The sequence below is a fragment of the Somniosus microcephalus genome, chromosome 11 (assembly GCF_052327205.1).
Source record: "Somniosus microcephalus isolate GS21.2 chromosome 11, FLI_Smic_1.0, whole genome shotgun sequence".
NCBI lineage: Eukaryota > Metazoa > Chordata > Chondrichthyes > Squaliformes > Somniosidae > Somniosus > Somniosus microcephalus.
The window spans coordinates 56222105-56248020 of record NC_140997.1 but is presented as its reverse complement, the minus strand read 5'-3'; the positions used below and the strand labels follow the sequence as shown (position 1 = coordinate 56248020).

The 25916-nt window shown below is 43.7% G+C and overlaps 1 protein-coding gene and 1 long non-coding RNA gene across 8 annotated transcripts in view; one reads left to right on the top strand and one right to left on the bottom strand.

Annotated features, from left to right (window-relative positions):
• The window catches only part of cfap70 (cilia and flagella associated protein 70), a 122527-nt gene that overhangs the window by 80557 nt on the left and 16054 nt on the right, over nt 1–25916 (bottom strand). For all 7 annotated transcript variants that reach the window (XM_086000702.1, XM_086000705.1, XM_086000708.1 and 4 more), the window contains exons 4-11: nt 23468–23566; nt 23281–23363; nt 21556–21732; nt 17186–17368; nt 11669–11763; nt 5912–6017; nt 4071–4205; nt 741–872 (exon numbers count right to left, since the gene is read on the bottom strand). In XM_086000702.1, the coding sequence (XP_085856828.1) occupies nt 741–872; nt 4071–4205; nt 5912–6017; nt 11669–11763; nt 17186–17368; nt 21556–21732; nt 23281–23363; nt 23468–23566 (1010 nt within the window). The remainder of the gene's footprint in view (nt 1–740; nt 873–4070; nt 4206–5911; nt 6018–11668; nt 11764–17185; nt 17369–21555; nt 21733–23280; nt 23364–23467; nt 23567–25916) is intronic.
• On the top strand, nt 11982–13966 carry LOC147110593 (uncharacterized). The gene is made up of 3 exons (XR_015079952.1): nt 11982–12327; nt 12652–13060; nt 13762–13966. It is a non-coding gene; the product is annotated as an uncharacterized LOC147110593 (long non-coding RNA).

Below are 25916 nucleotides of genomic sequence, written 5' to 3'. Positions count from 1 at the left end.
AATGCATGCAGATGAAGGCATGGAAGATAAAATCCCCCGGGGACTCATGTGGCTTCATGTCTTCATGGACCCCGGCCACACTGATCCCACTCTCCATTAAAATGACCCCACAAAGACACTAGGTAGGGAAGTCCCTTCAAAACATGAAATCCCAAGGCTCTATACATTGAAATGCTCACTCAGATTATCGTTAAAATTAATTGGAAATGTATAGCGAATTCTATTCTATGGTTGTGTTAGCAGTTTCATTCCTCATTATTTCAGTAATTCACAAAGTGTGGAAATCAAAAATTGCATTTCTGCTTATGAAATAACCCACATCAGTCTTTAACTAGTACTCTTTTCTAATGTGATGATACTTTTGGAATGGAAGTATCCAAAAAATACTGATAGTAATTGACAGTTTCAGTTATAAAAAAAATGATAATGCATCTTTGCACATGACACTAGCTGTAATCTTTTAAAAGGATCAGGACAATGGGAACAATAGCAGCTCTAACTCCCTTACAAGGTACTTACAGTGAAGACAATAAATAACTGTAACAGAGTACTAACAGTGAAGGAAGTACACAGCTCGATCAGGGTACTAAACAGTGAGGATAATAAACAGCTTTAAAGGAACACTGAGTGAGGATAATAAACAGCTTTGATAGCATAGTGTCAGTGATGACACTGTACAGCTCTAATGAAACACTGGCTTGTGAGAGCAATACAAGCTTTGGTAATAAGAGGAATCCTACCTTCTTAAAGATTTCCTTTGTTCCCTTATCATCCTTAACCTTATTAATGCTGAATTTGGAATGTGGAGACTGACTCTTCGATCCACCCATAAGGCCAGCAGCTTCCCGGTTCAAAGTCTTCCTCCGTTTTGTCTGAATTACACACAACATATTAACAACAGAGTTCATGTCATAAAGAAGTATAAAATCGCAATTTAATGCAAGTGTTCTTTTCTAGAACTTGAGCGCTTTCTGGAGGTTCACTAAAGGGGTCAGCAGAATTTTGCTACTGGAATTAAATTGGAGGTGATACTATTAATTTTCTCCCCATATTCATTTCTCCAGTGATTTTTTTCTTCTCCTTTGATGGTCTGTACCACCCAAGATATTCTTGCCCAAAGTGTGGGACACTCTTGGGCTGGATAACAGATGGCATCATTCAAACACGATGAATTTTATATTCATCACGATGAAATACATCAGTGCTGTCAAAATGAACATTTTCCAATTTGTCAAACCCAGTGTCAACATTAAGCAGTACCAGATCGTGTATCGTAAAGGTTAGTTGCTGAGTAAAGCTCCATTTACACTCCCACAGCAATGCACTTTAACCCCAATATCAAGAAGCCTCCCTATTGCATTTTAAAGCAGCTTTCTACTGTGGGCCTATATCCACTTAGAACTGGCTTGAGCCTGCACCAAACTTATTTCACTTATGGCTTTTACAATGGTGTGAGAGAGGCTTGCATCCCATCAATCCAATCCTGGAAGTGAAAGGACACTGCTCCACCTTGTCATCTGTGTCTTGCCATGTACATCGTTGTTAAAATGTCATGGATAGGTAATGAAAATAATCAAAAAGGCTAATGGAATGCTGGCCTTCATATCTAGAGGAATAGAATTCAAGGGGGTAGAAATTATGCAACAGCTATACAAAGCCCAAGTTAGCTCACATCGGGAGTACTGTGTTCAGTTCTGGACACCACAGCTTAAGAAGAATATATTGGCCTTGGAGGGATTGCAGTGTAGATTTACCAGAATGATACCTGGACTCCAAGGGTTAAATTACAAGGAGGGATTACACACACTCGGGTTGTATTCCCTGAAATTTAGAAGATTAAGGGGTGATTTGATCAAAGTTTCCAAGATATTAAGGGGAACAGATAGTTTATTTCTGTCTACCCCATTGCTTCTCTACATTATAACAGTAACACTTCAAAAGGACTTAATTGGCTTTGACGCACTTTGAGACATTATGAGCACGTGAAAAGCACTATATCAATGCAAGTTCATCTTTTTCCTTTCCACAATCCTGTAATATTCCTCTTTTTCAAGCAACTATGTCCGGAGGTCGTAAAAGGCACTATTTAAATGAAGGTTCTTTCTTTTTCTATAATCAGTTATGTTAAGCTATATAAATCTTGCACAAACAGAACATGATCAATGTAAACATTCGTAATATGAAGTAAGCACTGGCACCTCCTGACTCCCCATAGCCTTTCCACCATCTACAAGGCACAAGTCAGGAGTGTGATGGAATACTCTCCACTTGCCTGGATGAGTGCAGCTCCAACAACACTCAAGAAGCTCGACACCATCCAGGACAAAGCAGCCCGCTTGATTAGCACACCATCCACTACCTTAAACATTTACTCCCTCCACCACCGGCGTACCGTGGCTGCAGTGTGTACCATCTACAAGATGCACTGCAGCAACTCGCCAAGGCTTCTTCGGCAGCAGCTCCCAAACTAGCAACCTCTTCCACCTAGAAGGACAAGGGCAGCAGGCGCACGGGAACACCACCACCTCCAAGTTCCCCTCCAAGTCACACACCATCCTGACTTAGAAGTATATCGCCGATCCTTCATCGTCGCTGAGTCAAAATCCTGGAACTCCCTCCCTAACAGCACTATGGGAGTACCTTCACCACACGGACTGCAGCGGTTCAAGAAGGTGGCTCACCACCACCTTCTCAAGGGCAATTAGGGATGGGCAATAAATGCTGGCCTTGCCAGCGACGCCCACATCCTATAAACAAATAAAAAAAGTAACTGGCCCAAAAATGGAGCCACGACCCCAGTTCGCAACCCCACCCCTCCCGCGCCCGAATGGTGAGGCCTGAGGCTCTCTGGATATTGGGCCTCAGGCTTCATTTCAATGTTGATGGCAAAGTATAAAGAGTCTGTCGGCAAGAGGAGTCCAAGCTTGCATTGCAGCGGCCCTCAGGTAAGTGTTGTCAGGGATCGGGGTCTAGGTTGGGGTCTGGGTCAGTGCCTGGATTGGTGTCAGGGATCCCAAGGGTTAGACAGGGATTGTGAGGATTGGCAATCAGGGCCTGGGTCGGGGATTATGATGGTCTGTGTCAGGGATCGAGTCAGAAGCAGAGGGGAGATCAGGGCCGAGGACCACAGGGGTTGAGTCAGGTGCAGAGGGGAGATCAGGGGCAGGGATCGGGGATCGGGCGTCGGGAGCTCAATCGGGTCCTTTAATGTGGGGCTGGGAATCACACTCCTGCTCCTCCCGGCTCCAAATTCAGGTACGTTACTTGCCTTCTTTGTTGTAGGTGATCCTTAGGGCTGGTTTCCCTGAGAGCAGTCAGCGATGGTGTCAGCTGCCTCGGGCCAAACCAATCTTACCTCAGGCAGGCCTTCAGCTCCTTATTTGCATATGCAAAGGACCTAACATCCATTTCAGCCATAGGCAAAGGACACCTCTTGTTTGTTCTTACCCAACACAAAAGGCGGAAATGTGCACATACTTCCTACCCGCCGTATTGAGGCCTTAGTAGTCCGAGTAGCACCAAAGACTGCGTGGACCAATTTCTACGCCACTATGGTTTGTTAGCTTATGATGTAAACTTTAAAATTTGAACCAAATTATTATTTCTGTCAATCACGGGAGTGATGCCAGCATTTCAGGAAATGGGTGGTACACGAACACTCAAGAAAGGGCGGTAAGCATGGAAAACTAACAAATTAATGAAGTTCCTGTGCACAGGGCATGCTGTTCCTTGGGGCTGAATATTCATGGCTCTTCTGTAACTCTGGTCGGAGTGCAACAGAAGGGCTTGAAAATAATCTGGGACCCGGATACGTCAGGTCATGTCCAATGTGGGATTTCTGCCAGGACTTTATATGTGTGAAGGAGCAGAGCAGGGTTGGAGACTCCCAATGCCGGGAGTGTGCAATTTTATCTTCCTACCTTTGTCTAAGGACCTGGCATTCACTCTGCAATGTTTCCAGCTGGCATAACGGAGATTGGGAGCTTATTGTATAAAGAATTGTAAACCCATAGCCTATCTTGATATTCTTTTCCAAAGCAATGCATATTATATTACGACATCAATGTTACCTTTTCAAATATTTCAGACTCATTGAAAGGGAGTATTGGATATGCTCCTCGAATCTTCTTCACACCTGGATACAATAAAGGAGCCATATTTATGTATGCTACTCCATGGAACGAGATAGGTCCCTCTTCCTCTGTCTGCAGATAATATAAATTAATAGATTACTACAAAGGTTTCATGGAGAAATTGGAGCAGAATACATCTTCATGTTACCCTTGACCCTTTCACTGGCTGATCTATAACAGAAGGTTTTTCATTTTCAGTGTTCACTGTGGTCTGTGAATGAGATAATCGGAGTACTTCACGTTTCTAAATAAAGAAATAGACCAAGTGTGTGAGAGATAGCAAAGAAATGCATCCAAGAGAAGGAGCTCTGGTCTTGGGAACTAAATCTATAGGGGGCAGTCACTATTTAAAAATATAATGATTTAAAATAGAACTGTTACTAACCTTATACTTGATACATTTTACTTTAAAATACATTCACACTCAAACCTACATGAACCTTCCTTGTCCACAGAGTTAATTATTTTGTAATCAAACTACTGCATCTCTGATGTAATCATAAATGTCTAATTATTCTATTATTTCACTGGTAAATATAATCAACTTCATGATTTATCTGTATTTATTTATCACTTTTTCTGGATAATAGCCTAAATTTTCCGATAAGTGCTGGCAGTGAGGTAGCTCGTCACCAGTGTGTACTTGGAATATTTAACTAATTTGTCTTCTGCAGATTCCTTTCTATCTGCTTATTATTTGTATATTTCAATCCAGTTTGGTATCCTGACATGAGCAGCAATAAACTGAGAGGCAGGACAGCAGGGAACGCCATTTTGTGAAATAAAAATGCAGAAATAAAGTTAACTGAGAACCAAAGTGTTTAGTGCATTGTGCTTTTTTCTTTCAATTCTTTAAAAACATCCTCAGTACAAAAACGGAACTGTCTGTACTAATAATGCCATAAAGAAGGGTCTGCAGCTTAAACATAAAGCTATCTGTTCTCTCCACAGATGTTGACTGACTTGCTGTGTATTTCCAGTATTTTCTGATTCCAATTATGCAATCCTGGGCGTGCAAGACCAGGAACACTGCCTGTGCAATCCTGGCCACACTCGCCCCATCATACAAGGTCAGCTCATTAACATAGATATATGGAGTTGCCAGTATGTATCAAATAATGCACAGCGAATGCGAAGGGCTGGAATTTTGGACGCCAGCAGTCAGTCTGGGTTGTTGGCTGCCTGTCGAATGCTGGCAGCATTTTCAGGAGAGAGTAGGCGAGCACAGGAACAGCTAGGGCAGGGATTGCAAACAGGGTATAGGGAAGGGCCAGGCAGAGGAAATGATTTTAGTAGATTACCGCCTCCCCATAGTGCCTGTTTGGCACTGTGTGACTGGAGCAATTCCAGTCACATAATACCTGTAGAGGCACCCACTCATTTAAACTTTTCTTGAGGCCTTACTGAGCCTTGTGCAGTGTCAGACTGCTCTGAATGTCACTCTAGAACAGCCCAATTATGGGAAACCTTGCTGCAGACTGGGAATGCAGATTTTGCGGCCTGTAGGTTGATCTCCCAGGCTAGATGGCACTGGAGCACTCAGACCAGTTTGAAGTCTCCTATTTTTACAGCTGAGCCACTGCATTAAGCATGGGGATGTTCTTGATATTGCTGGAATAGGAAGGGTGACCATATATATCTGCAATTAATATGGTCGTTTTTAAAGAAGTATCTGAGAAAGCCATCATATTCTTCTATAAGTAGTGTTTATAACAAAAAAGACTCCCAATGCTTCCCTTCCCCCTTTATAAACAAGATTCTAGAAATAATTAACTGACCTTGTCTATTTTGCTGCTTTTTCCTCCTGCCTTGACTGCAGGAGCTAACGGTACACGTTTGATCTCCACAGGGAGGTACGTGGACTCTGCTATATACTTCTGCAGCCTGGAAAAGATATTTCATTTATACAAACTAATAAAGAAATCAAATAGATTGCTTTTAGATATTCCATTTTCCCTTCTTTTACCCTGTGACTAGCCAGCATTGGAACAGGTGAACAGAACTGCTCCTTCTCCATTTTAGCAACACAGCTCCAAACATTTTTCCCCACACACCAGCCAAAGGCTTTCAATTGAGATCTTCCAGCTGGGGGCCTGGACATTGTGGTCGGAGGCTTGCCGCCCGCGTACGCCTCTGAACCGCAAGAAACGTACGTACTTCCCTGGTGTCTCCAGAGCTTCGGACTCTTGCAGTCCTGGGCCTGCAGGCTTACGCCGGCATAAAGGCCCACAGATCCCAGGACGCATGTGGTTCGCAAGCATCACTGGGATCACGTGGGCCAGGCCAACCAATGACATAGGGGGATTCCTATCATGCTTATGGGGATTCCATTTACGTACAGAATCCATGTAAACATAATAGAATTCACCTAATAAATACAACTTCACAACACTGAAATGAAAATAAATGTTCACAGGTTCAAAATTAATTAAAATACCATTTAATTAAACATTTTAAATAAATAGTTATTTTGCAAAAAATTAAATTAACATATTTAATCAGGACAAAATTGACCTAAACTAATTTAAAACGTTAAGTGAATGTGTAAATCATTTAAAAAAAATTATTTTAACCTTTATTTAAACCCTTACGCTGGTAAAAGACCCAACGCAAATAGCCCAACACTGCGCCAGCGAAAGTGAATTTGTAGCAGATGGGTACGATCGGTCAAGGCGAACCTTGACAGATCGCAAGTTCCGGGTTTTCGCGCATGCGCATCGCATGTGGAAACCCAGAACTTGGGGGCACTTACGGCGGCATACGCTGTGTATACGCCGTCATAGGCCCCGGAACATCCGGGCCATCATTTTTGTAGGTCGTCAACATTTTTAATGTCCAACTTCAGCACTAGTAATTAAAAAAACTTTCCTAAAATAAAATGACAGGTCTTTCCAACATCAGTTCATAAATTTCCCCCGGCAAAAAGCCTGCAACAAGGGAACAAAAATGGTGTTCAAAGCTTTACAGTCCAGGTCGAGGGAAATAAAGGGGTGGGCATCCTGTATTTGTGAATTTGCAACTTTAAAATGTGAATCTGTGATGTGGTGAGAGAAAAAACAGAGAAAGTAAACTGTTAAGAAAGTGTACCAAAAATGGAAAAAGCTAACCAATTAAGAAGAAAATGAACCAGAAGAGAGAGCAAAAATGAAGCTGATAGCAAGAAAATGAACTTGGAAAAGAGAGAGCAAATAAGGGCAAGAAAGAAAGTAAAGCAGATCAGGAAATAAATGAGAAAAGGAGAATGTTACCAGAAAATAGAGAAAGAGAATCAGAAAAGGAGAGTGCAAACAGGAAAAACAGTGTGTGATTCAGAAAAGGAGAGAGAGAAAATTACAAGATGAGACAAAAAGAAACAGAGAGAGAAGAGAAAAAGAACGGGTGAGAAGGGGATAGAATGAGAAAGAAGGGATGGAGGCGAAAGAGAGCACACAGAATGGAAGGAGGAAACACACAGTAGAAATAGAGGAGAGAAACAAGGACAGAGAAGGGAAGGAGGGAAACAGAAGGTAAAGAGAGAGACAAAAGGGACTGAGGAAAATAATGATTACAATAATGTTGGGCCAGAAATTCCAGGCCAGAAGCGTGAGTACGGTCGGGTTACTCACGCATCTGGCCATTGGAAATGCCGGCGTTCAGCAGGAACAGCGCATGCGGGGAACGCCGGCATTTCCAGACCCGAGGTCTATTCACAGCGCGTGCGACTGCACAGGCAGCGCTTGCGCAGTGAACTTTGTAGATTTCACTGATGGATTCAGTGAGGGTAAGTCCCTAGAACTTACACTTGAAAAAAGCAAGTGTAAAGTTGTTCATTGGCTGGGGAAGGAGATATATTTTATGGAGGAGCTTATGAAATGCAATATTTAGGTTTGGGAAAGGGAGGGAAGTTATTTTAAGAAATTTTAAGTAAGTTTTAAACTTTAATTTTTTTTTTTTTTTTTTTTTAAAACGGGTTTTCAGAACGGTAGGTAGAAGGAGCAATTGTGGCTGTGTGAATGGAATGTGAGAATGAGTTATGTATGTATGTCCACATATATTCCTTTACGTATATGTATGTATGTTTTATATTCCTTTACTAATGTGTATGAATGTATATTTTTAATTATGATTTTCCAATAAGTTACTTTCTCTGAAAGTCATAATTAAATAATACATTCATACACATAAGTAAAGGAATATATACATAACACGCAAAGGAATATATACAGACATACATACTTTCAGAAGCTCCACAATAAGAAATATCTTCCTCCGCAGCCTCTGGAGCAACTGTACCCATGCTTTTTTCATGTGTAAGTTGTAATGACTGGACCTCACTGAAAGCATTAATGAAAGCGGCGAATTATACTGCGCACGCGCTGCCTGTGCAGTCGCACGCGTTCTGCCTCTGAACCCCTTCGTTCAGAGGACAGGAAATGCCGGTTTTCCCCACATGCACTGTGCATGCTGAAAACCGGCATTCCATCCGGCCAGATGCGTAAGTACCCCGACCGTACTAGCGCATTTGGAAGGGAATTACTGGGCCAACATTTTACATGTCAATAAAATAAAAAATTTAACAATTGCACGACTTGCCCCCTCGCATCTGCGACTGAGGGTCCAAGGAGGTGCATTGCGCAAGAGGTCATCATCGTACGTATCCTCACACTGTTCCCTTTGGGGAACTGTATGAAGTGGTGGAAGGATTTATGGCCGTGATTAACGCTCATTCCGTGACCGTAACCATCTTTGAACCAGCCATTAGGGTGGTTAGTCCTACGGCGGGAGGGTTTTACGGGCTCCCACAACCCATCTGAGTGGGGGGGGGGGGGGGGCCACCAACACCCACGGACGCAAGTATCCCGCTGGATGTCCACCCAGAATTTAAAGTTGGAGCTCCGACTCCACTTGCCGGGACTGTCTGGAGTGGGGTTCAAAACCCTACTCCTTCTGGCCCAGCGGCGGGGATGCTTACTGCTACGCAAAAGGCCCACTCCGCACAAAAGGTGACACCCATACGTTTCCTGCGCCTTTTCCCTCCCCGTGACTGGAGCCCTATGCTGCCATTTCACGTTGCTAATTGGATTGGGCCTTTGTCATAGCGGTAGGATCCCCGCCGCTGGGCCAGATCAGGGTAGGGTTTCGAACCCCGCTCCAGACAGTCCCGGCAAGTGGAGTCGGAGCTCCGGCTCAAAATTCTGGGTTGACATCCAGTGGGATATTTGCGTCCGTGGGTGTGGGTGGCCCCCCCTCTTTGTATAGCTTGTGGGAGCCCGTAAAACCCTCCCGCCATAGGACTAACCGCCCTAATGGCTGGTTCAAAGATGGTTACGGTCACGGAATGAGCGTTAATCATGGCCATAAATCCTTCCACCACTTCATACAGTTCCCCAAAGGGAACAGTGTGAAGACACGTATGACGACGACATTGCTAAATAAATAAATGGAATTTAAAAAATTCTTTTAGGGCTTTTAAAAGTCTTTAAATTGCTTTAATTCTCTTTAAAACTACTTCAGATTACTCAAAATAATGTAAACATTTTAAAAAGTTTATAAAAGTTACCAAAATCTTCAAAAAACTTCCAAAAACCTATTTAAACTGCTGCTTTGCATGTAAAAATCCTTAGCAGCTTGACAGAAACATTGGGGGCGTGTCCAGTGAAACTGAGACCTCAAGGGGCGTGTCTCACTTACACTGCACGCTCCTGGCTTCGCGCTGGCTGCACTCCTGGGCGGCGTGACGTCATACGCTGCCCGGGAATGTGCTTTCTATTTCTGCAAGTTCAGGCGTCCCAGAAGCTGATCGGCACGAGCGCGGGGTAAGTGCAAATACGGGGCTTGCACGCGCTGCAAGCCCCGTTCTGGAATTTCTGGGCCATTAGGTTTAGAGTAGTTATGGAATAGGACAAAGAACAATCAAAGGTAAAGATACTCAACTGGAAGAGGGTTAATTTTAGTGATTTGAAAAAGGATCTGATCTAGATGGATTGGAAACAAAGTTTGGCAGGTAAAACAGTAAATGCGCAATGGAAGGCCTTCAAGGAGGAGATAGTTTGGGTACAGACAAAACACATTCCTATGAGGGGGAAAGGTAGGGCATCCAAAGCTAGAGCTTCCTGGATGATAAAAAAATTGAGATTAACATTAAACAAAAAAATTGGAGGCTTACAATAAATATCAGGTTCATAATACAGTAGAGAATCAAGCAGAATGTAGAGAACTGAAAAAGGAAATAAGGGGGCAAAGAGTGCATGAGAAAACATTAGTGGGTAACATAAAAGGGAACACTAAAGTCTTTTATAAACATATAAAGAGTAAAAGGATAGTCAAAAGGAAGGATGAGGTTGATTAGGGACTGAAAAAGAAATCTTCTTACAGAAGCAGAGGGCATGGTTGAAGTACTAAATGAGTACTTTGTATCTGTTTTCACAAAAAAAGAGGATGCTGACAATGTCACAGTAAGAGGAGCGGGTAGAGAAATTGGATAGGATATAAAAATATATAAAGACTTGTGCTCCAGAACTAGCCGCATCTCTAGCCAAGCTGTTCCAGTACAGCTACAACACTGGCATCTACCCGACAATGTGGAAAATTGCCTAGGTCTGTCCTGTCCACAAAAAGCAGGACAAATCCAATCCCACCAATTACTGCCCCATCAGCCTACTCTCAATCATCAACAAAGTGATGGAAGGTGTAGTCGACAGTGCTATCAAGCGGCACTTACTCACCAATAGTCTGCTCACTCACTGATGCTCAGTTTGGGTTCCGGCAGGACCATTCGGCTCCAGACCTCATTGCAGCCTTGGTCCAAACATTGACAAAAGAGCTGAATTCTAGAGGTGAGGTGAGTGTGACTGCCCTTGACCTCAAGGCAGCATTTGACCAAGTGTGGCATCAACGAGCCCTAATAAAATTGAAGTCAATGGGAATCAGGGGGAGTGGGACTAATTGGATGGCTCTTTCAAAGAGCCGGCACGAGCACGATGGGACATATGACCTCCTTCTGTGCTGTATGATTCTATAAGGAGAGTCAGACACAGAGGTGATGGAAGAGAGAGACGCATATAAGGAATGAGATAAATAGAAATAAGAGAAGCAGAGAGTTAGAAGGGATAAAGTAGAGGGAAACACACAAGAAAAAATGAGAGGAAGAAAGTTAGTCTTCCTATGTTGTCAAACACTTCCAAAAGACCAACTGAAGAGCAGTTTGGAAGTCACAATTTCAGTATTATATTTAACTTTTCTGTTGTTGAAAAAACCACATTTTTGTAAAATTCTTATACACCACCCTCAGAAAAGTACACCTACTGCACCAGTATAACATTTCCATTTCCTACGACAGTCATCTTTGTGGCCTCTCTCAGTGACAAGTTAAAGGCAGTTTTGTTCTGTGAACTGAGGTGAGATTCCATAAACTAATTTCACACAGGATCTTATGGCCCTATCAGTTTGGGCTGGAATCAATTCCATAGTCCAGAGGCAAAAAAACACTGTGCAAACCACGACTCGACCCAATTCCTGATTGTATTTAAGTTAACATTATAAAATATGGCAGTTACCTCAACAAAGCCTCAGGCTCCATAAAGCAGCGTCTCTCTATGTTCCATGTGACACGTTTCTTCTCATTTTCTGCCTCTGTTCTAAATGCCCAGTCCTGGATAATAATTGAGAGAAATAATCCCAGATTTATCTTTTGTTCTACATAGATTAAATCTATACATTTTATAATAAATCTACAATCCCCACCACTCACACCGTCCGCGCTTATTCCGGACAGCAGCCTATATCAGTCAAACAGCACTAACCATTTGCTATTACCATTGGTGTCAATTACAAAGGCACTGCTTAAACCATATTAAGCAGTTCAAGCAGCTGTGCGCACCTCGTTAAAGTACAATTAGCTGTCATTAAGTTTGTTCAGGGAGCTTCGCTGCTTTCAGTCATCCCCGTGGCCTCTAGAACTCCTCCGACTGCTGCTTACAAACAAGTGATAAAGAGAAGAGAGCGGACTCGGCCCGTTTAACTCTCCCTCCTACAAATACCTTCCATTTGTTCCCATCGCAATCTGACCGCCTCTTAAACAGTTCCAGGGCTTTAATCCTCAACCCAAGTTGCTGAGGAAGAGCGGATGGCGAGTTGTGAAAAGATCCAATACGGACAGAGCCTTAAAAGTGCTGATTTTCGGTCATCTCCCGTTTGCATCATCAATTATCGTGGTGTGAGTAACAGCACCGGCACTGGGGCATTTAGACAGAATGGAAGAGGAGAGAGGGAGAATGAAGATAACCTCCAGGCTTTAACAAAAATGTTTACACCGCCACCACGTATAGCATGCAAAGTCTGTTGACAGCAACATGCTCGCTTTAAGCGGTGGGGACTGTATTATTAAAAATCTTGTGGCATACACTTCCTGTCCACAAATCGTACTTTCTGTTGTCATGATTTTTGGTCACACTATAATGTCAACATTTACAAATGTAAATTGCTGTGTCAACATTTCCCATTTAACTTTCTTACAAAAATTGTTACAATGTACTTGCAGGCTCTGGCCATTAGGTAATTCTGTGGAGGGAGTTTTGGAAAATTTAGTGGTCGATTTTAACTCGGGACGAGAATCAGGGGCGTGCGGACCGAAGAGTGCGGCAAAGCTTCCAGCCCCCCAAAATTCCCAGGCCTCATTTACACGTGAAAAAGCTGACTCCTGCCCGAAGCCGGCAGGGATGATGTGGAGGCCAGTGGGTGGGAATGAGAAATCAGGAGTACAGGCAGCTGCCAGGGATCTAGGGAAATGATCCCGGGCAAGGTAAGTCAGGAAGACGAAGACGACGGCGGCGGGGGGTCGACAACGATCACGGTCGATGGAGTGGGGTAATGCCCAGGGAGGGAAGGCTCAGGATATTCTTGTGGAGCCAGAAGCAGCACCGGTTTTAATGGCCTCAAGAACAGCAAGTGTGAGTACAACTCTTCACCACTCAATAGCACCTGACAACACTCCTTTCATCCCCTCCCCCAACCACGCTCAACAATTCCCTCCCGTCCATCATATCCTTCAACATACTATCACAAGGGCACACTCCAACATCTTTCTTTCTCATTCTAAGCACATTCACATCTTCCTCTGCTCTCTTCACACCACACACTAGCACCATTCTCTTCTCACATCCTAGCACAATCACCAACTCCTCCCAGCACTCCTTCGTCACTTCACATTACACACAATTAGCTTTATATTCTTCACCTCCCCAGCCTCAGTACTTCTTCTCCACCTCGCAACACATGCACTATATGCATAAACCCCACACATCTCCGCTGATCTTTTCAACAGCCACTCACTAACCCACCCTCTCTTTCTGCAAGACAAGACAATGCACGATGCCAAGGAGAGGAACAAGACGCTCATATCATCATCCTCACCCAAGCAATGCAAGAAGCCCTAGAGATCAGTGCTCCAGGCAGACCCATGAGTTTCGGGGAAGGAGAAGCTGGCAACTTAACTCAACAGGGTATCAGCACATTACTTGCATCTCTTCATTCATTTCAGCAAATATGCAGAAACCTTCACAACTTCAAGCTGCATTCTCAAGACTGACACCTGCAAATATCTAGCTTCTCTCTGGCATCCTCACTGTTATCCCATTTTTCTTTCTTCTAGGTTCATCTTGGCATCAAGAGGCTACTGCAGAACCTACATCAGAGGAGACAATCCGCCATGCACTCCATCCCTCCCAGCCAATATCTCAGACACTGGCACTCTGCATGAGTTAGATAGTGAGCCAGAGTTTTCTGCACATGGTGAAACACTTAGTATGAGTGACCAACAGTAGATATTCACTCATTTTTTGCAGTGTGCAGATTAGTGGAAGTGATGAGCACCAGCCCCATAGGTGTGGCAGTGGCATGATGGGAGAGGTATGTGTTGCCCTCTCTCAGGATGTCAGCACGTCTGCTCATTCATCACACCCTCAACCAATACTCATGATGGTACTAGCCAGTCAGCTAAGCTAGTCTACACCGGCAACAGCTGAGTTGCAGCAGTCTGCAGCCAGAGCTTTGCAGGCTTGAGCACGCAGAAGTCACCGCAAGGATCCCAGCATGAACAACATCAGCCTTTCACCACTGTGCTGAAGCCACTAAGGGAGCTCCTCGTAGGGGCAGTAGATAGCTTGTAATAAGAAAAGCACTATAGGTTGAGCACTTGTGTAAGAGATTAAATTAAGGCAATTACTATGTTTGGAACTAAATTCATCATCGTCATTACATTTGGCACTCTGATCTGCAGTGTGGTTTGATAACAGCTTCTGAGTTCACATTCTCAGAAGTACGAGCTGCTCCACAACATCTGTTGCTGCATGGCAGGCCTCTCGGCAAGGCAAGGTTGTGAAGTAAGCAGCATGTAACAACTATTCGAGAGACTCTTCATGGAGCATATTATAGGAACCCCCCCAGACCTGCCAAGACTGCTGAACCTAATCTTCAGCATCTCAATGGTGTGTTCAATGATGATACCGGAGGTCCGACAGCTTCTATTATATCTGTGTTGCTCGGGGTGGTGGGGTTGGAGATGGGTGTCATGGGCCACATCTGTAGGGGTTTTCCCCTGTTCCCCCAACAGCTAGCCTGCCACATTTCTGTGAGGTTCAAACACTGGGGAGACAGTTGAGTGTTGAATCATGCAAGTGTCCGTGACACCTACCTGGGTACCTTGCAGACACTTACATGATCATGTTTCTGTGATCAGTCACTAACTGTACATTAGTGCTACTGCCTGATGATGTGGTGACCTGATGGTGACATGTGTGGTCAATGCCGGCATGCACGCGGGGGAAGCCGGCCACTGCTGCGAATCCCCAAGCTCTCCTGTTGAGTGGCGAGGTCAATGGGGAAGATGATGAACTGCTGAGCCTTGGCAGAGGACGTCAGTGACCTGCTTAATGGAGCTAGCCTGAAATGTAAACTGTGTGATTACAGATACACCCTAGACTCTTACCATCCTATACCAAACCAGGTCATCTGCCTACGCTGCAGCCAAGGAATGGTTCATGTTATGCAGAAATCTAATAAATGTTGATTTCTGGCAATGTTGTGGCACGGTACATTAATGCACTAGCACGTGATGCCACAGAGCAGTAGGATGTGGGTTTTTATCCCTTATCTCCCTGCATTCCCAATCTCACCTGTGCTACTAAGTGGCTTACAAGGCATTCTTAAACACCACCGAGCATTTAATGCAAACTGTGAAAATCAAGGAACCGCTTGTCCGTCTGCCTACTTGGTGCATAGTCAGTGCATAGCTCATGATAAAATATTTACACCTTTTAGAAAAGAAAATGGGGTAAATATTTGTCTTCAGCTCGAAAACGATTGGGCATAAAGTCATAGGAGGGCAGGGAGGACCTTAATTACCAATATATGCTCTCAACATGCAAAGCTATGCACCAGGATTACGAAAGATGAAAATGTACCCTGATATCTACATTTAAAGGTGCAAATCAATGGAACATGTATCGAACTATTTCAATATTATATAAAGTATCTCTTTATAATGTCTAACTGACTCTTTACAGAGGGATTGGTCATAGATTAAAGACATAGTTAAGAAATCTTAACAAATAGCAGCACCCAGATTGCCAGGCTAACCTGTTACAGTATGCTCCTTTCAATTAACATTATAGATTAAATTAAACTACACTATTTTAGTTTTTGATGTATTCCAATAAATGGGTCCAGGTAAACTATCTTCATGCTTCTTTAGTGTGTTTATAGTTTAAAATCCAGTGCGTTTATGCAAAATCTTTGTCCAGTACACTAACTAATTTTATATACGATACTTAGTTGCACATATTTACAGTACAGAAACAGGCCATTCGGCCCAACAGGTCCATGCCAGTGTTTATGCTCCACATGACCCTCCGCCCACCATTCTTCATCTAACCCCATCAACATATCCTTCTATTCCTTTCTCGTTCATGTGCTTATCTAGCTTCCCCTTAAATGCATCTATGCTAGGTCACCTCAACTACTCCTTGTGGTAGCAATTCCACATTCTAACCACTCTCTGGGTAAAGACGTTCCTCCTGAATTCCCTATTGGATTTATTAATGACTATTTTATTGTTATGGCCCCTAGTTCTGGTCTCCCCCGCAAATGGAAATATCTTCTCTAAGTCTAACCTATCAAACCCTTTCATAATCTTAAAGACCTCTATCGGGTCACCCCTCAGTCTTCTCTTTTCTAGAGAAAAGAGACACAGCCTGTTCCATCTTTCCTGATAGCAATAACCCCTCAGTCTGGTAAATCTGTTTTGCACCTTCTCCAGTGCCTCTATATTATTTTTTAAATGTAGAGACCAGAACTGTTCCTAGTACTCCAAATGTGGTCTAACCAAGGTTCCATACAAGTTTAACATAACTTATCTGCTTTTCAATTCTACTGCTCTAGAAATGATCCCTTGTGCTTTGTTTGCTTTTTTTTTAAATGGCCTTATTAAACTGTGTTGCTACTTTTAACGATTTGTGTATCTGTACCCCCAGATCCCTCTGCTCCTCCACCCCATTTAGACGCTTATTTCCAAGGAATAGGTGGCCTCCTTATTCTTCCTCCCAAAATGTACCACCTCACACTTATCAATATCGGTGTTCATTTGCCAATTACACTCCCATTCTGCAAGTTTATTAATGTCTTCCTGTATTTTGTCACAGTCCTCCTCAGTATTAACTATACCCCCCCTGTAGTGTATGTACCTTTAAGGGGAAAACTACTTTTTACAGCTCCTGTATACTGTAGTACCGGCAGTGACTACACCTGTATATAAACCCTGAGTAGGGATCTGTACTTTTAGTTTTAGAGTAACCCTCATCCAGTAAACACCTGTTGATTGTTCCTCTGCAGTCTCTGTCGATTTATTGAAGGACACCATACATCAAAATTCACGGATTTAACACCCCCAATTTGGTGTCGTCTGCAAATTTGGAAATTGCACTTCCGATTCCCGAGTTCAAATTGTTTATGTAAATGGTGAACAACAGTGGCCCCAGCACCGATCCTTGTGGAACACCTCTTCCCATCTTATGCCCTACCTCTTTACGATTTAGTTCTCCATCCTCATCTTCATAAGGACAAATCTCAATGAAGGAATCTGCGATATTCTGAGCCCCGAATGCAGTGATGTTGCTTATTGGCCATCTCTTCGGTCTGATTCTGGGCTCCTGTTCTCCTGGAACTTTCAAAATCCCATTAGGAAAAACCACACGAAGCTCCTTCTGAAATACAATCCAGTTAAGGTTCACTAAATAATGTGATTTGAGCTATTTAAAATTGGTTAACTACTTTGATAAATTAGTACACACAGGAGCTTAAAGTGAAATTATTGACAAGGATACAAAAATTAATACACGAGAATTTCAGGTTTTACTGAAAGCCACCACTGGAAAAGAAGCAGACCAAATACAGAATAAAATCTCCATAAAACATCAGACATTGGCCTAGAAATTCGGTGGGCTGCGCCACTAGTTAGCGCCTAAAGAGGGAACTCAGTGGTTGTAGCGCCACTGGCCGCACCTCCCGCGATATTTATCGGGGGCGCTAATGGCGGCGTTAGCCTGTAGCGCTGCACCACCACCGATGACATCATCGGTGTGCGCAGCGCCTCGCTACCGCCACGATCGCAATATTTGTTTGCGTCCGCCTCCGCTACTCTGGCCGCAAATTGCGCCCAGTTCACGGGGCCTACCTGTGGCGGGAGTGGCGCAAATTAAGGTGGAGGTGCGGGGCGGCCGTCTTTTTCGGCGGCCGCCTGCCAGCACCTCCGTCCCCGGCCTCCTGATCTCCCCCCGCGGCAGTGCTGGCTGTTTTCCGAGAGCCCAGCACTTCTCCTCGGTGCCGGGCTCTTTTGCTGGCACTCGCGATCGGAGATTGCGCTGCAGCAGGCCCCACCCCCTTAAGAATGGGAGGAAGGCCTGCAGTACTGCAGCGCGCCGTGCCGCAGCGTGTGGTGCTGCGGCACGTTGCGCTGCGATATTCAGTTTCAGCACCCTAAAAGGGATGCGGAGCGCCTCGAGCAGCGCCCTGTGTCTCACTTGGGGTGCACAAGATGAATTTCCGGCGGTCGCAACTGCTCCGATCGCAGCGGTAATTCCGGCGCCCAGGCGAGCTTGGCGCCCTGTTTGGGCCTCCACCGAATTTCTAGGCCATTAAGTTTTGCAGCAGTGGAGAACAGGTAGGGGTGGAAGCAGGTGATATTACGCAGAGGGAGGAAAGCAAAAACGGGAAGTAAGCTAACATCAGGGTCAAGCAGTAGACTAAGGTTCCACTTTATCTCCAAATTTAGCCTGAGGTGTCAGCTGAGAAGGCTGATGGAGTTAAGACCAGAGGCAGGTAGCTGCTATAGGTATGAATGGAATCAGAAGAGAGCAGTACCACCAGTGGACTACAAAAGAGCAGCTTTGGTGGAGGATGGAGTGGTTAACAGTGTTAAAGGGACCAGGAGGACCAATAGAAACAATGAGCCAAGGTTACTGTTTCAAAGGATGTTGTGATTTTGACCAGCACATTCTCGAACAGGGAGGATTGGATGGTAGTAGGAGAGGTAACAGCTTGCTCTCGTCATAGTTATCTGATGTTAGGGAACTTCCTCTACAATGTATTATGTCCACCTGGACCCCTTGCAGGTTTTGACCTATAGAGATGAACTGGTGCCTTGCCAACTTACTGCCATTAAATTAGAGTCTCAGAAAAGTTGTCATAAAAAGGGAAAGCCTTTTAAAAACAGCCAGTGTTGTTATGATACTGTAACAATGTTGAGGGACTGGGCAGTAGAGTTGTGGCTCCTCGAACTCCTAGGGAAGGTGGTTATATAAGAAAGGCTACCTGTGGGAAGGTGGGTATATAAAGCAAGACCCTGAAAGTTATGAGAGAAAAATTAAAGGCTATGTGGTGTTGTGTTGCTGGCTTGTATCATTGTTGCTGTTTATTATTAAACACACTGTTCTGTACATAACTGTGTCTGAAGTCTGGATGAAGTTGAAAACTATATTATCCAGTGCTGTTTGTGAATCTTCACAATATACTGTTAGACATAAGGAATATATTTTACAGAGTGAGCTACAGCTGGAATGGGTGGCTAGGAATGGTGGTTGAGGCCATCTTACTGGACTTATTTAATTGTTGTAATTGGAAGATGGCAGGGTTGCTTGCTATTCCAGAAAGATGAAAGTAAATGAGCTTAAGGCCCTTCTTCACTCAAACTTATCCTGTGACCTTGCGTGATCCTTATGGGGGTTAGACGGATAATATTTTTGCGTAAATAGTCATCACTTTCTCCATGGAGGCTGCAAGACGCAATAGAATGATTTGTTTCCTTGTCTCTATTTTGGTTTTTTTAAACCAGTATACACCATACTTTCTGAGGCACTTCCTACTTTCTGTGGCCCAGGCAGGAGGCTTTACAAGAGGAAGTGCAGGTAATTGGTCTGCCACAAGAGTCCTATTATTTTTAGAAGTGACATTTATAAAACCTTCATATTGGCTGACTGGTAAGAAGTCAAATTGTTTTAAATGGAGTCTATCTAGAAAGGCCTTACAAGTATATAGTGATACTGACGAAGACTGCACAAAATACAAGAAGACATTAACAAACTTGCAGAATGGGTGCGTAAATAGCAAATTAATTTTGATAGGAGGAATAAGGAGGCCACCTACTCCTTGGAAAATAGGAGTCTAAATGGGCGCAAAGGAGTCCAGGGGTACAGATTCACAAATCACTAAAAGCAGTAACGCAGGTCAACAAAGCCATAAAAAAAGTGCAAACAAAGTACTAGGGTTCATTTCTGGAGGATTAGAATTAAAAATCACAGAAGTTATGTTAAACTTATATAGAACCTTGGTTAGATCACACTTAAGAGTACTGTGCACGGTTCTGGTCTCATTATCAAAAGGATTTAGAAGCTCTGGAAAAAGTTCAAAAAAAGATTTACAAGGATGATATCAGAACGAAAGGGTAAAACGATCACTAAAGACTGAACAGGCTGGGGCTTGTTTCTCTGGAAAAGAGAATACTGAGAGGTGACCTGATGGAGGTTTTTAAAATTATGAAGGGGTTCAATAGGGTAGATGTAGAGAAGACGTATCCACTTGTGGGGGAATCCAAAACTAGGGGCAATAAATATAAGCTAGTCACAAATAAATCCAATAAGGAATTCAGGAGAAACTTCTTTACTCAGAGAGTGGTGAGAATGTAGAATGCACTACCACATGGAGTGGTTGGGGCGACTAGCATAGATGCATTTAAGGGGAAGCTAGATAGTACATGAGGGAGAAAGGAATAGAAGGATATGTTGATAGGGTGAGATGAAGTAAGGTTGGTGGAAGCTCGTGTAGAGGGTAAACATTGGCATATACCTTAGTACGATAGCAAAATACTGCGGATGTTGGAAATCCGAAAGTGATCTTCCTCCAAAGTGATCCCACCACCAAACGTACCTTCCCCTCCCCTCCCCTTTCAGCATTCCGCAGGGACCGCTCCCTCCGAGACACCCTAGTCCACTCCTCTATCACCCCAAACAGCCCTTCCCCTTCGCCTGGCACCTTCCCGTGCAAGCGGAGGAGATGTAACACCTGCCCCTATACCTCCCCCCTTCCTACTGTCCAGGGCCCCAAACACCCCTTCCAGGTGAAACAGCAATTTACTTGTACTTCTCGCAATCTAGTATACTGTATTCGCTGCTCACGATGCGGTCTCCTCTACATTGGGGAGACCAAACGCAGATTGGGTGACCGCTTTGCGGAACACCTCCGTTCAGTCCGTAAGGGTGACCCCGAGCTTCCGGTCGCCTGTCATTTTAATTCAACACTCCATTCCCACTTGGACCTCACCGTCCTTGGTCTCTTGTATTGTTCCACGGAAGCTCAACGTAAACTCGAGGAACAGCACCTCATCTTCCGATTAGGCACTCTGCAGCCTTCCGGAATCAATATCGAGTTCAACAATTTCAGATCATAACCTCGGCCCCTATTTCATTTTTTCTTGTAATTTTTCCACTCCTTTCCCCCCCCCCTTTCCTTTTGTTTCTCTCTCACACCTGGCAGCTATCTCTTGCCCTGCCAGTACACTTTACACCCAATCTCAGCCCATTACCATCTCGTCTAGCTTCTAATACCTTTTATTGTCTCTTTTTTACTTCTTTTGTTTCTTTTATTCTTTTGTCCGATCGCAGCCCTGCCTCCGATCTATCTTTTCTTTCCAGTTTTGAAGAAGGGTTCAACCCGAAACGTCAACTCAAATTTCTGTCCACGGATGTTGCCTGACCTGCTGAGTTTTTCCAGCATTTTCTGTTGTTATATTGGCATATACCTGTTCAGGCTGAATGGCCTGTTTCTGTGTTATAATATTTTATATAAGGGAAGCCTGATATAGCTGGTACATTCTTGCAATATGGGTTTCTTTACTTACCGGAGTAGATATTGGCAGAAACAGAGCAGCTGTATAGTTAAATTGTGGCCCAGTGTTGTTCCAGCTCTCAGGGACTGAATAGGCAGTCTCTGCAGTGATCCTTAGCAGATTAGACCCTTCTAACTGGGCCTCAGAAAGCAAAGGTTCTGGGACAGACACAGCAATATCCAGTAGAGGCTGCATACAAAACACAAGCATTTGCAAAGCACAGATAATACAAAGTTATACCGCTAATCATACTCATTTTAGTTGTACATATTTAACAAATTAATATTAATAAACAACTCAATAGACTCTATTAATCTAATTATCTGGCTTCCAAGCAAGATGATGGTGGCTTTGCTTATTGCTCACAGGTGGGACAGGTTTTTTTTCCATTATTCTTTCCAACCGCTTGGGATTTTCCCATGCTCTATTCTCCAAACAAGGTTGGCAGGCAATCTATTCTCAATCCTCTGCCGATGCAGGAGAACACTATGAGGTGCATGGAAATTGCATAGGATGACATGCCCTCAGATTTTTTTCTCCTTTCCTCTGCGCAATTACCTCTTTCTCCCTGTAGAAGGGCTCAACTTCTTCCCCGTGGTTAACACAAGGAACTTTCTCAGAATCCTGGGAAGCACAACTTTGTGATGCAGCATGTTAATAATGCAGTGGCACACTTTCTGAGCATTGTTGCTAAGTAGGGCACCTCACAAAAGTGTATAATTTCATATCTTACCCATTAAAGAAATTTGTTGTTACGTTGGGCAAAGAAAGGAAACAGCATCATCAGACGTAACTACACGCAAGCCTTCTGTTCACAAAGCAGCATTGACAGTGACTGCCAAGATATATGCAGCCTGACCAAACCAAGCATACCTTCCCACCCCATAGTGTCGTGGTTATATTTATGGACTAATAATCCAGAGGGCTGGACAAATAATCCAACGAAGGTGAGTTCAAATCCCACCATGACAGCTTGAGAATTTGATTTCAGTTTTGAAAGAACTGGCACCAGTAACAAGTGACCACGAAGCTGTCGGATTGTTGTACAAACCTAACTGGTTCACTAATGTCCTGAGATAAGGAAACCTGTCTTTCTTACCCGATCTGCCCTATATGTGACTCCAGTCTCACACCAACATGGTTTACTCTGAAGTGGCCTACCAAGCTACTCAGTTGTACAAGGACAACTGGGGATGGGCGATGTGCCAGTCTTACCTGCGATACCCACATCTCAAGAATGAATAAGAAAAAAAAGACGTTGGGGTAGATCTTGACTTTGTGCAATAATGTAAAACGGGTGCTAGCGAGTCGGCAGCCGTTCACAAAGTCAAAATCTACCCCGTTGTGTAAAGGCAAGAGTTTATGTCAGGGAAAACTGAAAATAAATTACAAAGTGAATAAAGATTGAGGTTTGCCAACAGATCCCCAGCACAAGGATAAGAGCATTCACCTTACAATCCAGGAAACACAGGTTTGACGTCTCAAGTTTACTTGCAGCTGTCAGTCACAACCAATTGCTTTTATTAGCTTTTGACCTGGTCACGAGGGAAATTATTATGCAGCAACAGAAGAGATTGAAAATCAACAATACTTCTCAGCCACATCTGACACGTTGTGGCAAATTCAATCCAAGATGGAATCTACACTCACAGACAAATTTGAAAATGTAACAGTGAGTAGAATGAAGAATGACATATATTAATGTTATCACAAACATAGGTCTATACTCATAATTACCTTTGTTTCTTCTGATATAGTTTGCTCCAAAGGAGCTCCTCCTAAAGGGTGGATTGTAATGGTCCTTGTAAATGTACATTCTCCTGAGGATAAGAGAATTTTTAACATCAGCTCTTGCGTGCCTCATGTAATAAGTTTCACTAAATAGATAAGTGATGTTACATACATTTCTGCCGATAGCACCCACCTTGAACCAGAGGCAGCAGGTCCACTGTGGCTTGGCCCAGAACAACAGTCTTCTCATCTTTTTTTTTCTTCTCTTTGGGTAAAACCTCAATTACCATCACTACGGTTTCATAGAAAGGAAGAAACATTTCAAATTAAGCCGTAAACAATTCTCTAGGTACACTTCCAAAATATAACAGCTCTGATCCTGCAAATGTAACTTAAATCTCTAATATCACCTTCTTGGCTTGGTGTCAATTTTTGTTTGCTTACGCTTTTGTGAATCACCTTGGAACAGGTCCTGCGTTACAGACGCTGTGTAAAGGCAAGTTGTTGTTTAATAATTTACAGCAAAGTGTTTGATTCAGGAGGTTCACAAGGGAAAATAATGTCTACACTACAGGGATAAAAGTGGAGTGACTTTATTACATAACCTCCACCTTAAATCCAGTGATTTCAAACTCTCTACTCTTACTAGTCTGCACATTCACCAGACCCACTAAGCTTTGTACAGTCTGGATTCGGGATATTGCAGTACAAGTGCATGAGTATCAAGTGAACAATTACATTCACTTAGAATAACCTTACATAACATGGTTTACTAACTAAGGTCCACAATCACAAACAATTGCACTCAGCTAGTCTCTAATTTCTGGCCTGATGTAATAAAAATTTGGCTATAATTAACTGCAATATTCTGTAAATGAAGTAAACAACTAACCATTTTCATCAAAATAGTTCCCTGAACTATATTAACTATCACACCATAAGACACAGTTTGTGACAGTACAGTAATGAAATATAGATGTATAAACCTCCCACGATTCTGTACAGAGGTCAGCAAATTTTAGAGACTATCTAATATAATGATTACATCGTTCAGTGCAGATTGCCTGGATTTTCCTTGCAAAAATAGTGGCAGTAAGTGAATGGAAATAGGGCGGTGGAGCATTTTGCCGCAATCCTGTCCCAAAAAATTGGTGGCATTCTTACCTCAAGATGACCTATCAGTCAACTAGTAACACACACCCTGAACCCACCCTACCACATGTAATTGGAAGCAGGTGGACAATTTTCCTTCATTGTACTTCCAACCCACCCACCCACCAGTAACTATACCACTCTGTAAGTGTCAGTATGAGGAAGAGAGCAATATCTTGGAGCTGGTAGTGGAGGCCATAGTTGCTAAAGTTTTTGTAGCACTCTTAAACTTTGTTAGGACAGCGATTTATGGACTTTTTGCATTGCATAATAACTGAAATGTCCTCGTACTATTTAGAGTGTGTACCTGAAAAGATGAAATATTTGGAGCAATGCTGATTTGATGCCACAGCTGCCATTTTGGAGCTTAATGCTCCAGCAAACAGCCTCTGTTAAACATGCACAGCGGAACACACGTACAGCAGCAGGAACAGCCCTCCACAAGCACTATTTAAAGGGATCATCAACTGCTTACAGGTTAGTTCCTGATTGATTTCTACTGGCTGTTGCTGTGTTTTTAGAAGTGTTTGGTGGTTTCTATGGTTCTTTAAAGTTGCTAAAGTCTACAGGGAGTGATGTGGCAGGTGCTGAAGGACTTTGTCCTGACTTCAAGGATTCTGCACAGCCCACTTGCTCCCAGACATGGGTGCAGCAGTAGGCATTCCCCTTGGCCTACAGCATGACAGAGATGATGAGTAGAGGCGACACAGAGCAGGACAAGCTGCTGGAAGAGGAAGGAGGAGGGGGAGAAGAGCTCTCAGCAGGAGGCCATATACGTCCAGGGTGTCCAGAGAGCAATACTTCTATCTGAACCTGAGCAAGGAACAGTGTGTCAAACGTCTGCGCTTCACTAAGGACATCCTCACAGAAATCTGCCACCTGCTGCAGCCACAACTGCAACCTCAGAGCAGGTCGAGGACCGTATTGCCAGTGGCTGTGAAGGTGACCGTGGCCATGAACATTTAGCATCGGGCTCCTTGCAGGTTGGAGCAGGAGATATTTGCAACATCTCCCAGTTTGCCGTCCACTGTTACATAAGGGAGGTAACTGAGGCTCTGTATTCCAAGAGAGCTGAATACGTTTCATTCTCTCTTGCCAGAGAGCAGCAGGCGAAGCGAGTGCGTGGCTTCACGGGATTGCAGGCTTCACCATGGTGCATGTACCACTGACTGCATGCACGTCGCTTTGTGGGCATGTAAATTCTGAGATGTACCGTAACCAAAAGGGATTCCACTCCCTCAATGTCCAGCTGGTGTGCGACCATACTCAGCGAATCAGCAGGTGAATGCCAGGTATCCTGGCAGCAGACATATTGCCTTCATTCTGCAGCAGTCCACTGTGCCACCTGCATTTGAGCCATCACGACAAACCAGAGGGTGGCTACTGGGCGACAAGGGCGATCCGTTAACGACATGGTTCATGAGTCATAGAGTCATAACATAACGGCACAGAAGGAGGCCATTCGGCCCATCGAGTCCGTGCCGGCTCTC